The sequence below is a fragment of the Leptidea sinapis genome, chromosome 6 (assembly GCF_905404315.1).
Source record: "Leptidea sinapis chromosome 6, ilLepSina1.1, whole genome shotgun sequence".
Lineage (NCBI taxonomy): Eukaryota > Metazoa > Arthropoda > Insecta > Lepidoptera > Pieridae > Leptidea > Leptidea sinapis.
Window position 1 is genome coordinate 6,531,823 of NC_066270.1, and position 15,839 is coordinate 6,547,661.

Here is a 15,839-nt window from a genome sequence, read left to right on the forward strand (position 1 = left end):
CAATACGTTGAATTGGGCCGGGTAAAACGTGTCCAACATGTATGACTTATCAACTACAACTAAGGAGGATTATAAATACCACGTGGAGGTGGGTTTGCCCTATTAAAAATTGAAATTTAGTTTAGTATGAAACGTGCAGTCATTTGACATAAATTTGAAATAGTAGTAATTACAGTATTATTATAATCCGGCTAAGTTTGAAACCGAACAGTTGCTTATAGTGTAGTGTATTTGGCTATCTCCGTTTTTACAAGATTATAGCCGTCATCTGTCAATCTATCAATCACTGCACGATTCAAACAATCGCGTGAATTGCTTTTTTCTCATAGAGTTTCGCTAGGCTATAATATCTAAGCTTATTTTATAAATTTATAGTTAGAATTATCTATTGCCGGTAGGCAGGAAGCATAGATAATATTAGTAATGTAGGAAGGCTCAAATTTAACAGACTAGGAGTCTTTACGAGTATTCAACAAATATTCTTTCAGTCACTTTTTTCAGGATACCTAGCCACCGTGGCATAATAGGCAAGTAAACAGCCGACACACTTGCAAATGAGGCTGTGGTGTGTGGGGAGAAATTCCCGCTTAAGATACATACTCAGGATTTATCTGCTCTTCCTGGTTTATGTATTTATATATTACAGGGACTCCTGGGATAAAGTCAAGGCAGAAAGTAGCCAATTTAAAGGCAGACATTATTTTGAAATTCAACAAATAATTCCTAACAAGTCATGGTTCTGTGTCATTAAACTTGAATAAATCATTAGGTACCACCATATTGATGAGAATGCGCCTTAGACATATTATCACTTGCCAGCCCACCTTGCAAGATTTCATATTATAGATAGTTCAAAATGTGAATGCGGACATGATTTTTTTTTCTTGCCCTAAATACGACCGAGCCCCCTTTTGAGATAGTTTGATATCCATCAGCGTCCTTTACATCTATAAAAACCCTTCTGAATTCTGTTGATCCTATATTAAATAGTTTATATGTCTGTGTATATAGTATACTTTCAAAATATACAAATAGCAATAGTATTAAATTGTAAGCATTGTTTAGTACCTACCTTATGTATTTTACTTGTGAATAATAGTTTTCATCTGATTTTTTTACCACATTAATCTGAACCATATCAAATATAAAAAAATTATAGAGTTGTACATCTTTTAACGCGATTCATTTCCCTACCTTGGAATAAATAAAAACACTTGGAAGTAGAACGTGCAAGAAAACTTCCAATCTGAAATAAATCATGAAAAAATACTTGAAGCTGGCAGATGCTTGGAATATGCGAGCCAAAATCTGCAAAAAGGAGTGGAAATCGGAAAAATAAATATTCCGGGTTTTGACCAAAGAGTTTGTTTTGACTTTGTCATATTTTGGTTTTGAGCACATAATTTATACCTAATTCTTAGTTTTTGTAGTTCGTATTTTATGTTTCTTGATTAAAATGAAATGTGCAGTAATAAAAATTCACGATTTTACTAAACCATTGATGGGTAAATGTATGTTGGACTTGTTCACAAACATATAATTTAATTCATAATAATTTATGTCGGCGTATGACTAAGACGCAAGTGTACGTCTGAACGTTAAATACAATGAAGCTGTTCCTGGTTCTTACTGTTACATTAATGCTACTATTTTCCAAGTGTGTTATAACAGACCGTGGTGATTATATTGGGTGCTACTCATTACCTCAGGATGTACTTAATACTCACACAGGGCAATCAGTCGATGTGTGTTTGCTAGCTTGTGAGCAAGTCTATTATAGATACGCTCTTATTGGAAACGAATCTACTTGCTATTGCGGGAATTCCCCAGGGCAGTTTAAAATTGACTTAGAAACGTGTAGCACGCCGTGTCCAAAAAACGAATCTCAGAAATGTGGTGGAGAAAAGGTTGCCAGTGTTTATGATACAGAAATTATGGCACCGGGCCCGCCAATGACGTTAGATGTGTACAATTTAACTGAAACTACAATTCGTCTTCAATGGACTCCTCCAAAAGCATATACTAAAATCACTGGTTATGTAATTCGTGCTGTTGTACTGGAAACATTTGCTGATTATACCTTACTGCCACTGGAATGGCATACACAAAATAGTACACTACAGACAGAGTTACCAAACCTGCAGCCAGGTTCTGTATACAATATATCAGTGGCTGCTATCAATTTTGATGAAGAGGGTGCTGCTATTGTAGTCACTGCAGAAACAGTTATAGGTACTCCTGACCCAAGTCCTCCTGATATAGATGTGATAAAGAGACCTGGAGATAAAATGCTGGTACATGTTCCTCAGGCTAGAAATGTTAATGGCCCTATATCTATGTACAGAATTGTAGTATCAATTGAGTTATTACAACAGGGATTCATTTTGGAGAATCTTGGCAATTATTCATATGCCCAGGATCAGGGACTTTCATACTATATAACAGCTGAATTAGACCCTGAAGATATTAAAAATGATTTTATAATTGGGGACAGGAGAACCTATAATGGTTTTTATAATGCACCACTCCCATTGACTAATGATATTGATGTTTCTCTAGGTGTGGTTAGTGAAAAGAACCATGTCAAAAAAGTAAGGTATGCTGAGGCAACCAAAAAGATAATATTGAATATAAATGAACCAGAAGTTGTTTCACCTCTTGTTGTAGCTCTAGGAGCAGGTATTGCCATTGGTGTTGTTTTATTATTAATTGGCATTGGTGTCATTATTATCCTCAGAAAACAGATACATCTTTCCCGTCTACAGAGAGGATCTCAGTCCATGCCATTGAGTCTAAGTGAGCCATGTTTAGAGATAGAGAACTCGGGCTTTCTTCAGGATGAAGAGGACAGAGTAGATTACTACAGTAATTTAAAGAGAAAGCTTTGGAATATACCAAGAAATCTGATTGATATTGATATATCAAATGTTGTAGGGGTTGGTAGTTATGGAAAGTGCATGAGGGGTACAGTTCGTCAGCACAGTGCCCAGACACCAGGTATAATACAAGTTATTTCTGATAGTGAGTTGGATAAAACAGACAGAAAATTGATGCTTCAGGAATTGGATTTATTAATTAAAACTAGTGAACATAGTAATGTCATCACTCTTATAGGAATCTGTGAGACAAACACAACACTGTTTGTTGTATTGCACAACATTCAAACTTCCTTAAAAGAGATGCTCTTACAGAGTCGATACAGAGACCTCCAGAACAATAAGTTTTGTCTATTAGCTGAGAACACAGTAATTGAAATGTGCTGTAAAATAATAAGTGGTATGGAATACTTACACAGTAAAAAAATCATACACAAAAGGTTGTGTTGTCGTAATATTGTGGTTAGTGATAATGGTCAGGTTAAGGTGTCTGGCTTCGGTTTGTCACATGTGAGGCCCCTTCACTCTACTCCTGATTACACAAGGTGGAATGCTCATGAAATCTTGCGACAAACAAGATTCAACCCTAAAGCGGATGTCTGGTCATTTGGATGCCTAATGTGGGAGGTTTTTACTATTGGTGCTACTCCCTATGGACAAACATCTAGTAAGGATGTTGCTGTGAGGGTGTTACGAGGTATGCGCCCTTCACAGCCCACCTATGTGGGGGACGAGCTGTTCCAATTTTGCCTTCAGTGTTGGCAGATTGACCCTGATGAGAGGCCAAATTTTGCAGAACTTCACAGTAAGTTGACCCCATTTGTAGACGGACCTGCCACAAGGTGCCTAAGTTTCACCTACTTCAATGGTTTCAAATATGAACCACATATACCTGAGCATGAATTAATCTCATAACATAACTATTAAATTTTATTTTTTCATTAATACTTAATTTAAATTGAGATCTGATATTAATTAATACTGATATTATGTATCTTAAATATGTAACTTTACTTGATATTATTGAGTACTTAATTATAAGAAAGTATTATGAATATCTTTCAAGTCTATTTTCCACTACAAGGTGTCATTTCTTGAGTAGCCAATTTTTTTTAAATATTTCATTCTAATACTACAACATAATTTTAATTTGATCTCATAATACTCATATATCTAATGTGACAGTTCAGTTGACTACTTGATTGGAAAATTATTGATTATTAAATGTGTGAAAAGAGCAATCCCATTTTGTTTTTCGCTTTAAAGGTAATGAAGGATGCTTTATATATGTATATTGTTAGAAAGTTACTTTGAAAGTAGTGAAAAATAGTATTAAGATTGTCCTGTGAAAAACAGTTAAGTATCCAATTGCACATAAAATGCATTATTGTTTTTACTCAGAAAACTTAGAGAATTAGGGTTTTATTTATTTTTAATGATGTGAAATATTATGAAATTAAAAAGCATTAAATTTTGTGAAAATCACCACTAAAAGTCTCTAAAAATGTTTTAGTGTACAGGTACAATTAATTATTAAGGTAATGGAAAGCTAATACTAAATGATCCAAAGAATGTTATTTCTAATTGAATAGTTTATTTTAATTTGTATGTGATCATATTTATCAATCTCTTGTATATTTGTCTATTGTTTCTTGTATATTTTTTGCGTCAGTTGATCTATAATCAACTGACACAAAAACAGTTTGAATGTACTTCATGCAATTTATCCTTTTATAAATTGTAAAGAATTGACAGTGTGGCAATAATCATTACATGATTGATAAGACATGAATTATTTTAATTATTGTGTAACTATAGAATTTAATTTATTTACTAGAATTAACGGGATTTCACAGTTTTATGCCAATTAAGCAACTGCATGCAACTAAGCTTCACTGTCAGCTGGGCTGCACACCAAACATATATTTATGACACCACATAGTAGAGTCGCATATTAGCTGCTAATATGTGTATTAGGTGTGCCTATTCGCCCTCAAATATGCGGGAGCACTAAAAGTGGTGCCTCAAATGGATGTCTGGTGTGCAGCCCAATAATAGTATAGTAAGAATATTTTTACGGTGTATACTGCAGAACTAAGCCTCTTTAATAAATTGTCGAAATAAAGGCTTCAAATTAGCATCTAACATTATTCCTAGGAATACAGCTACAACCACTATAAGTTGTACAATGTTCAGCAATCGCTTAACATTTAGTAAAGTAAATTTTAAGTAAAAGTCTCTATACCAATAATAAGTATTTTTATAAATTAGTGATAAATAATATTATTCCAAGATTTATGATTAGCAAGATAGATGATCAGAAGATATTAAGAAGTAATATGAATAAGAAATAGAAAGGGTCCTACAACAGAACCCTGTGCAACTCTAATTTTGGTAATCCTGAAGACCACTTTATATTTACCTGTACTTTTTTAACCTACAGTCTATGATCATGATATCATGATATTGATAGCTAATTTCATGTCTTTTCGTGAATAGTAATTATTTATATAATATAAATTTTCCTAATGTGGTATCTAAAAGTTCTCCCGTTAAGGTTGACAAAATTCGAAACAGTATTATCCACAAAACTTAATCGTGACCCACGTTAGGCTGCATTTGCACGCTGACGTCGATTGAGCGTAGCTAAAAATGAGAAAAGATAAGTTCGCGTATAGACCAGCGCTGAGGAATTCCTACGCGCGTACAGCTACGTCGCGCTAACGAGAATGTTCGGCCAACTCGTTGGTCCGCTGAAGCGCTTTGGCGATAAATTAGTGCGTTCGGTGCGACGGTGACCGACTAACGTGCGTTCGTAACATTGTAATCGAAAATTATGCTGCGTAAGTAGTACGGACATATCAAAGAGGTTACGAATGGATTTAATTTTGTTCGCATCATATTTGCTGTCAGCTGAGCACTACACGCAACATGGTCAGCGCGTAAGGGTACGCTCGACCAAAGTCCAACTTGCACGATAGCGAAGAGAACCTTACTGATTTTATTTAATATTAAAATAATTATCAGGAAAGTGGGTCATGAATCAATTTTGTCGATGGTATGCGGGCGCCCGCTCCTTGTAGCACCCCTTTACTATTTAATATTATTTGACAGATTCATTTTAACAGACAATAATATAATAGTTTTTTTATTAGTTATAGGTATTAGTTTTTATACACATACGTATATATTTATTTGGTCTTGTGATATTTTCAATGATTTGTAATAAATGATTTAGTTTGTCTTATCAGTATACTCAACACTAACAAATACTTATAATGTATCTTAAATTTAAAGCAAAATATTCTTTAACTACTAACATATTTCATAATTAAAAATTAAAGTTTTACTTTTTTTATGATAACACGTCGCCATAATATTTATAGTGTGGACAAACAAGAGCCGATGGTTCCTACGTGGTTGATAACCAACATCCACATCTTTCAAGACCAGGAAGTTACAAGCCCTAGTGTTATTTAATATTCCGTTTAAAGTGTACTTAAGTATTATGTAGAACTTAAGTATTATGTAGATCTATCCGTCCATTACGAATCTGATAAATTACTTTTTACACTTTGTATTTAAACTATAACAATAAATGAATTTAAACTTATTGTCTTTATTTATTTTAATGAAACCTTTATGTTATATTATACCTCGTTCTCGCTAATAGGAACTGTTACAAAATGTTGATTTGGGCTGAGGGTATTGTGTCGGTTCTGTTAACAAACAATATCAGTTTATTTAGTAACCACGCCTTTACTCATGTTTTACCGGTGTGGGTACCGACTAGAGTTTGAGACGGGACAAGAATATGAGTTTATTTATTTTTCACTGTACTTAGGGAGTTTTCACACACACCGCGGCGGCAGCATTATTAGCCGCCGCAATTCCACAGATGCTGCGGCGTTTCACTGCAGCCAGCGACACAAATGCCGCCTACGCGGCAGGATTATAAACCAGTCAAGCAGAACTAACAACAAAATAAATAAACACGGCTGTGCAGCTATAGGTTAAGGTAGCAATATTTAAAAGCACCAACAACTTTTGTAGATATTTGCAACAGCACGTGGCCGCCCTAACCTTTGAGCCACTTATATACTATAATTACTACTATATTTTAATCGTTGACTTCTACGACAGACACCTTTACCACCTTGGACGTCTCGATCTCTTGGCATTGCGTAGAATTTCCTTCACTGTGCGTCATCATTCGCGTCAATCGTGGAGATTGGTCATCCGTCGCAATTCACCAGAGCACCACACCCTTCAAACAAATACCAGTATATATCGGTATCTGAATTCGTGGCGTTCACCACGTAATTAAAACCGGATAATTCCAGATGCAAGAGCCCACTCGCACCAGTGGCAGCCCACCGCGGCAGTGATCACTTACGGTACGCTCCAGGTGACACGAACACTTCATCTTTCTATCGCATACGTAAGTACAGCATAATTCGCGTCCGTCTCTCGCACGCGATCATAAATAAAACATACAATAATTTGTTTTGCATTTATTAATGTTAATATAATAATTACAGACAATGTTCTAGGTACCCTTACATTGGTGTCCAGCTCGTAACTCTAAGACAATGAAACCATTTCGACCCCAATCTTACAACATTTTAAAAACACTTTGATATCTCTCAAACAACTAAACAATAAAATATGTAACTCTGACTAAATTAGCGAATTTATAATTCAAAAACATTGCATGGGAAACTTATCTACAATAATAATATATTAAAAATTGTATTCTCGTACATTAACATTTGCAGACCCGTTTACAGTAAACCGAGATAACGAATAAAATAAAAATATAATAAAATATTATTGATTCCATCGTGGAAAGTGTACAATCAACGAGCGATACCAACACACCATATACAATAACGCGGCGGGAGCCACGTGCTTCTTATAATACGCAACAAGTTACAACTCATTAGAATTAGTTTAACATTTTCAATCTCAACATGTGTAAAGGTTGATGAGACGAGGGTGCGGCGCGCGGGGGGGCGGGAAGGTCGCACACGGCCATGACCTCGAGTGATAATTTGTTAATGACAAACAATATATTACAATAACTCCCAGCCGCTCGACGAGTGGGACGCGTTCGTGTCAATGTCAGGCGCGAGTTGATTTCTCAGTCTTTAATAAATTGATGACGATGAGCAAGGAGATAAACGCAAATGAAAATGTTATGCAATTATATACATACAGTAGTACGGGCCGTGTGCGCAGCCGAGGGTTCGCGCGCCGCGGTGAAGGTGATTCAAATAATGTTGAGTTAGCACAGCCATGTTCCGACACACGCCGCGCTTCCCTGCGGGGCGGGCGGGGTGCTCCATTCCTATTTCCCGATATCTCTACTTAAACATTAATTACAATAAACCGCTCTATCAACAAATTTAACAACAATTGGCTATTAAAATTAAAAGTAGGATTCGGTCTACATGGCGGTCGCGGCCGACACGCGGGAGACCGTCCGTCCGATTGTCAATTTATTATGAATGACCAATGTAAACTAGCTACCTTATACTAATACATCGAAATATTTTAAAATCGTAACAGCGATAACTATCTTGAGGGGCCGGGCATGAATAGTGCGGACTGCCGAACTACGTACGGGTGAGAAAGAGACGGGGAGAGTTCTGAAACGTAAATGTACGTGTGAACACAACGCGACCGATGCATAAAAACGACCGGATCCGATTGAAACTCAATTCAAATTTAAAATTCATTCTTAATTATTTGTTTTACACGGAGGACATTTATTTGTATTAAAACTTATGGAACAACAAGGCAAACATGGAATTTTTCAATTCAAATTGAATTAATTCCAGGGCAATTTTATCAATTATAATTTTAATTAGGATCTTGAAAAAGAGTCAATCAAATCGTATCGCCATTAGCTACCAGAATGGTGGAATTGTCGCTACTAGCATCAAAGAGGGGCTAATGGGCGGCCAGGGTTGGGGTTGCTACCAGCTACGGGTCGTTACAAGACAGTATCACAGAAACAGTAGCACGGAGCGCACGCGCGTCCACTGCTCGAATCTAATATAAGTTATTGACCTTTGTTATATTGCTATACGCCACCAACAGCTCTTCGTAGACATTCGAAGGTGGGGAGCACTACACTCTCGAGCAGCACCGGACACACGAGGCCTGTCGTTCCGCAATTTATCATCTCTCCACACGATACAATTTACTACAGGTACAGTTACCGCGCATAAAAATCAGTTATCCAAGTAATATACTCTCAAATATTGTAACAACTTTATAACAACAACATTACTTCCGAGAACATTATAATAATATTTGAACAGCCCCATTGCTTTTTCGTAATTTATTTCAATAAACTAACTACTTTTACTTATTTATTAACCGAAATGTTCTTTACAGTGTTTTTTTTATTTCCGACACATCTGCGGGTAGTTTTTGAAAATCGGCACTAACCTTTGTAAGGTAGTAGTAGGGACTAGACGTACTATATATACCAACGACTAATAACGAAATATGTCTTGGATAATGATGGAATGCACTCGACATTCACTTTGATACAATGTAAAGAACAAATCAAGAGGAAAGAGAAAGAGAATTTTTTAAAATTGATATTCGATAGGAAATTGTCGTGTGTATAAAGTCAAAAGCCAAGATTGTCCCGCGAATTCAGCGCGACAACGGCATACTAATGTTTCGCTCGCGAGATATCGCATCACACTAAATTCGCCGACATTATTATCATAATTGAATCTGTCTTATAATTGACGTTGCCGCTTAAAAGTAGACTACACGAGATAAATTGAGCTTGTAGATAGTCGAGGCGACTGGCGCTCCGAACCTCTACGGCGGCGCCCGCGACTCACTCGCTACGACAAACCGACACAACTCACCGTCGCGAGCGCTCACACTTAATTGACGACAAAATCCATAACTACCCTCAGATCAGTGAGACTGGGAAACAGACGAAATACAAGAGATTAGCTCTAACTAGTTAATTATAATTAATTGTTGGATTAAAACTACCACTAGCTACTCGAATGCGACTACGCGAGATGCTCTACCTACATGACTCCAGTCCACACTGGCCACGGCGCGCCCGTGCGGCACGTCGCTGGCCAGTCCGGTCGGAGACAACAACTACATACATACATAACATCTGCCGACTCTGTAAATATAACGTTTTGTACTTGATTCCCGTCCGGTGCGGGCGTGGGCCTCTCTGGTATGACGATGGGGCGGGGATGTCCTAGCGATGGCACTCGTGAGGTAAAACGAACAACTTATTCTATCCGCCGCGGCTCACAACGATACAGCGTTACCCACTAACTGTAAATAATATTTTCATATTGTCCTTTATATTGAATATATAGAAATCTGCATTAAAACCTTTAAATATAATCCATTCATCTACTATTTATTGGACATGAGCTATTATAATATTTTAATTGTACTTAACGATAAACCGTAACGACGATAATTTAGACCGACACTGCGCGACGTAAACAATAAAAACAAAAAATAATAATTTTATAAACGTATAAAAAATAAAGATCTTCAACAGCGAGTGATCAGGAATGAATACAAAAACAATTCAGCTTATTCATTAGCGTCACGACAAAATATAAAAAAATAAACATCAAATAAAAATAATATATACGACGTACTTTATTGCATTGCACATTATTTATAATTAAAAATTGAATATTCATTTATTTATGTCAAAAAATTAAAAATTACTACTTTGGTTATTATAAGCGCGGGGCGGGCCCGACACGATAAATCGTCACTTAAACTATCTCAACACTAAATAGTAAATATATCAACAAAATATAACCTACGAATGGTAACATTTACAATGAAATCAACACCGAACAAAAGGCGGTGAAACGTAACGTTGAACATGTGCATGGAGTAGTGACAGATGATAGATGGCAGGTGACAAACAAGATATCACAATCGCATATAACAACAATAAGTGACCGCTATGCGGACAAAATGTATCAATAAAACCTTCAACACTAAATTATGACAAGTACACGCATAAATCAATTTATGTAGATAATACGTTATATATATATTATTTTGACTATGTGTAAATATAATATGCCGATCGGACTCCGGCAGGATCCCCGAATCGTTGACATATTTAATATCCGAGGGTACTTTAATATTGCGACCACATATAACAAACACCTCGTTCTACGACGGAGGACCCGTTCGGTTCCGCCTCGGGAGCTGCGTGAATTTCGGTACGTGAAGACAATGTGACGTAACTAAAGGCAGGTAACTCGCGCCCGCGGCTGCGGGGGGCGACCGCGTCGCGTGACTAGACGGCGTTGTGGAGCTCACGCCTCGCACACGAAACACTTACGCTAACTTAGCTCGTAATTCGATGAACGACAAACTTCATAGGGCAATATTCAACAACAACGTGGACGTACATATAAAAACGTCTAGCAAATTAATATTCCACCACATCACTAGTCGATCAACAAGTTTTTTACAACAACATTTAAGTCGTCAAAATATACCTTAGGTCAAAATTTTACACCAAAACCTTCATTAACATTCAGATTTGGTTTTCGATGAATTACAGCAATAACATCATAAAGAAATAACTGAAACGTATAATAGTTTAAATATAACAAACGCAAAATTTTAACAATCTAAATACATTGTAGATTTGTATGCCATTATTTGTTTGTGTGTTTGAGCCTCACTGAATGGGCGTAGTGTGTGTGAGGCGTGGGGATACAGACAGGCGAGCAGATAGCGCGCATTCGGAACAGGCCAGACACCGTTTGTACACGAGCTCTGAGCTCAGGCTCTGCTGGTTTCATTCAAATATTGCACAATTCAGCATTCAGGTTGTCAACGGTGGCTAGCCTGCTCGGACGGGGGACCTCACTGCATGAGCGTGGAGATGGCCGGGTGACGCGTGCGCTTGAGCTCCTCCTCGTGAATCTTCTGCTCGATGAGGAAGTGCGCGGAGGAGATGGCTCCCTGCGTGCCGCTGATGGTGACGATCCGGTTCCGCGTGCCGGGTGCGAACGTGCCCTTCTTGCTGATCTGGATGCTGGCTCCCGACATCTGCTGGATCTCCACCAGGCTGCGACCGCCGGGACCTGCGGCGTCACGTTACTACACTGTACCTCGTCTATTGTAGCTACCGTTTATAGCTTGGTCACGTTACAGACTTTAATGTTATCTTTACAGCTTTATTATTCTGTTCTCGCATTTTTCATAGATAATAGAATAGCAGGATGAGTTTGCCACTTACCGAGTATAGCCCCGACGATGACCTCGGCGATCTCGACGTTCTTGGAGTCCTTGGCACCCGCGTCGGCGGGCGTCGGCGACTTGGACAGCGGCAGTAGTGAAGCCCCGGGGAATGCGCCCGCGCCGCCCCCCAGCGAGATGGGCGCCACCGCTGCGGGTCAAGCGCCTCGATACAAACGCGAAACGTTCTAATTGTCCCTCCCCCTCCCCCTCCCCCGCCCAGCTCTATGCTTACAGTAGAACGTTTCGCGCTGCAGAGAGCGACCCGTCAGCGCTATCCCTCTCGCACACAGCGCTTCCGTCTCGCTCGCTCCCCTCCTACCCCCCACCCCCGCGACAGCCAATTCAACCCAAACGTCAATTAACACAATGTAGCAAGTGCTGCTACTTGCTGTACTTAGAATAAATAATTTTGTCGAGGCCAGTTGGGGCATGCTAATGTAAAGTTAGGTCCCTATCGGCTATCAAAACACTCACACGTCTCGCGGGATACAAACTATACAAACAAATATATATAGAAAGAGTTAAAGGGATTTTACTACAAACATTTAAAATACAAAAATAGCAAAGCGTATAAATTGAAAATATAGCATCTACATTTGCTGTTAATGTAATGATAAAAATATAAAGTATGCGTGTGCAAAATAATGTCCATTAGCATGGCCCGAATGGTAGAATTTGGTACGAATTTTGTTGCGAACTGGAAACACTACGAATACAACTCGGCAGCGCTGTGTTGCGGATCCGATGGTACTTTTATGGGAGAAGGAAAAACTTGCCACTGATTCTACTGATTGAATACTGAAAATAATTGAGAAAAATAATAGTTATAATCGCGGCTTAACAAAAAAAAAAAAAAATAGATAACGCTTTTCTGTTCACGGTAAGTGCGGCAACGTCACTTTAAGAGTTCAATGAAGCGAGTAGAACGGAGATATCAAATCTCTCAATTGAGTGTTTTTCCGTTTTCGACAAAGCAACAGAGAGGCGCTATCCGGAACGAGTGTCGGTTACGATGATCACTTGCAAGTTGTTCCTTCTAAGATGTGCCGTGAACTTGCAGCCACCAGATAATCGAATAGCGATAGGCGACGCCCATGTGAACAACTCAAACGTCACAAGCTATACAGAGGAATAGTAGTGCTAACAACACACGAAGAAGAACAAAGACTTTAAAACGATGTTCATTAGTCATTTAGACAGTATTTTAATCTTTAAAAAGTCAGATTACTCGTCAGACAGTTGATAGTTACTCTCCTATAGCAATGTACACTCCTTTGCAAAAAAACATTATTGGTAATAATTAAGATCTAAAGAGGTTTTAATAACTATGTAACTGACACTTTTTAAAACCCTTTAATAATATAATAACCCCCTCATACCCATGAGCATGAAAAAAGTTAATTCCAAATGAGAACTTTTGCTTTTAAAAATTAAAAAAAAAATGTATTTTTCAGTTCGTGACTTTCGTGTAGATTGTAATGGTCGAAAAATCAATAACAGCAAGTAAAATTATAGCGCTGCTGGGAGAGGGCTGTAGCCAGTGTTACGTATGGCGGCGGCAAACCTGGACTCGATACCAAGAGACAGGTTCCGTTCAGAGAAGGCAAGGTTCTGGGAGACGCCGATCCAGTCGACGATCAACGCGGGCCCCTAAGTTACTCCATGAGCACCGGATTGGTTGATTGAGGTTCGCTAGGAGTTATATTATTATTTATATTGTTATTTATTATGAGCATATCTGAAGCAGCATCTGTACTCTTCTCTGATGAGGAACCAATTTATATAAATGGAGAGGATCGACGTCCGACGTCGAAAGGCCAGTTTTGAAGAATTACCCTTAATGGTGGAGGGTCCGTTAAGTTTTGAGAAATCATTTGCAATTTCAATTATCATTTAAATTTTCAACAAGCACAACCCGCACCGACTGTGATGAGTGTCGTACGATTCTTACATGAACTATAATGCTTGGACCCACCCATCAGTATTCGTCGGTTGGATTGACCAGCGTGGAGCCCCGACCTTTACCCCATTTTGAGCACGTCCGGGACTCTCAAAATGGAAAATAAGACTGGGTACTGCTTCCACAAACATCAGGGAGCTAAAACGTGTGATCTCGACATGTGTTCTCTATCTCGACACATTCCATAGGACACCATCAAAAGTCGTCATGCAATCGTTACTTGAAATCTCTGCAAGCGGAAGTTATACTCGTTAATAAACATGTCCATTTTAACACGGTGTAAAAAAGTATATTCTCATTAACAATGACAAATTTCTAGTCGTTTATGCCAATGACAAACTAAAATTATTGCCAAATTTGACAAAATTGTCAAATTACGCCGAAGACTGTAAGGTGCTCGTTTTTTTTGCAAAGGTGGGTATATATTTATTGCTATCGTAGAAATAATATAGCAGCGACACATGTTCACGGCACACGCTGTTTCCCGACACTGGTACATAAGCAAAATTTTACAAAATTAAAATACAGAAATGAAAAATAAATTCGGCGTCCCTTTATCTGAATAAAGCGAACACCGTAGACGGTAGCTACCTTTCATCACAAGACCGTTTAAGATAAATACAATGATGAAACAAATGGATATGAAATACGTTAGGCTACAAAAGAAATATGTACGTAATGGGATGCGCGATAAGGACTAAAGAGGATGTAATGTGTTCAATCAGCATTACCAACACAAATATAACAGAGATCATGCAACATTTAAAAATGGTGTTCATCTGATAATTATGTCTGTTGTTAATAGGATAGGATTCAATTTATGTAACATTATATCAACATCAAGTTGTGCACATACCTAGGTACAAAGTGTTTATTAGTTATTTATGCAGCTGTTGTGTAATGAGGGGGAGAGTTAATACCTAATTATCAACAGTTGCATACAAGACTTTATCTAAACCCAGAATATGAATCCTCAAAAAGATTCTGAAACAGTTAGCTTACTGCTAACATTAAAACAGCCAGTCGTAGTAGTAATCTAATATCATCCATTACTGATTATATACAAATAAACTAAGTATTAATGAAGGAATTTTAGTAGTAATTTACATTTTGTATAGTGCAATATAATATATATTAAAATTAACTTGAATATTATGTTCTTTTGCAGCGTTTAAAATATCCGGCGGTGTGCTGTCAAAACTTGAATCGCTCATTTTTTCAAGAAAAATGGCGGGGTTTCAAATAACCTACTTTTTTTTACGGCGCGCCACGTTCTATGCATGCATCGAGCAATAAGAATGTAGCTGTTTGTTGAAACTCTTTGCGCATGAAGGAATCGAAAAAAAAACCAAGGAGTGTTGTTATGAAATACAGTACAACATTACAACACTCGTTTGGATGATGTAATGGTTATTACGACATTGGGTTTTTTAATGTTGGTAATAAGCTGTTTCCGAATCTTTAATGGAGGGTTTAAAGCATGGGTGTATATTTTTTTTTATGGAATAGGAGGACAAACGAGCATACGGGTCACCTGGTGTTAAGTGATCACCGCCACCCACATTCTCTAAAAAAGCAACACCAGAGGAATCACAAGAGCGTTGCCGGCCTTTAAGGAAGGTGTACGCGCTTTTCTTGAAGGTACCCATGTCGTATCGTCCCGGAAACACCGCACAAGGAAGCTCATTCCACAGCTTCGTAGTACGAGGAAGAAA

At 37.9% G+C, this 15,839-nt stretch overlaps 2 protein-coding genes across 6 annotated transcripts in view; one reads left to right on the forward strand and one right to left on the reverse strand.

Annotated features, from left to right (window-relative positions):
• The first annotated feature begins 1,292 nt into the window (after positions 1 to 1,292).
• On the forward strand, positions 1,293 to 6,489 carry LOC126964988 (putative inactive tyrosine-protein kinase Wsck). The gene has a single exon (XM_050808374.1). It carries the CDS (start codon positions 1,608 to 1,610, stop codon positions 3,789 to 3,791), a length of 2,184 nt encoding a protein of 727 aa, XP_050664331.1. The 5' UTR covers positions 1,293 to 1,607; the 3' UTR covers positions 3,792 to 6,489.
• An 886-nt stretch (positions 6,490 to 7,375) lies between these two features.
• Positions 7,376 to 15,839, reverse strand: part of LOC126965022 (RNA-binding protein Pasilla) — a 93,808-nt gene continuing 85,344 nt past the window's right edge. For 4 of the 5 annotated variants that reach the window (XM_050808444.1, XM_050808443.1, XM_050808441.1 and 1 more), the window contains 2 exons: positions 12,163 to 12,312; positions 7,376 to 12,007 (listed from right to left, as the gene is read on the reverse strand). In XM_050808444.1, coding sequence (XP_050664401.1) covers positions 11,787 to 12,007; positions 12,163 to 12,312 — 371 coding nt within the window. In that variant the 3' untranslated portion in view covers positions 7,376 to 11,786. Of the gene's footprint in view, positions 12,008 to 12,162; positions 12,313 to 12,433; positions 12,963 to 15,839 lie in introns of those variants that run through there. The other variant, XM_050808445.1, reaches the window with a different exon arrangement.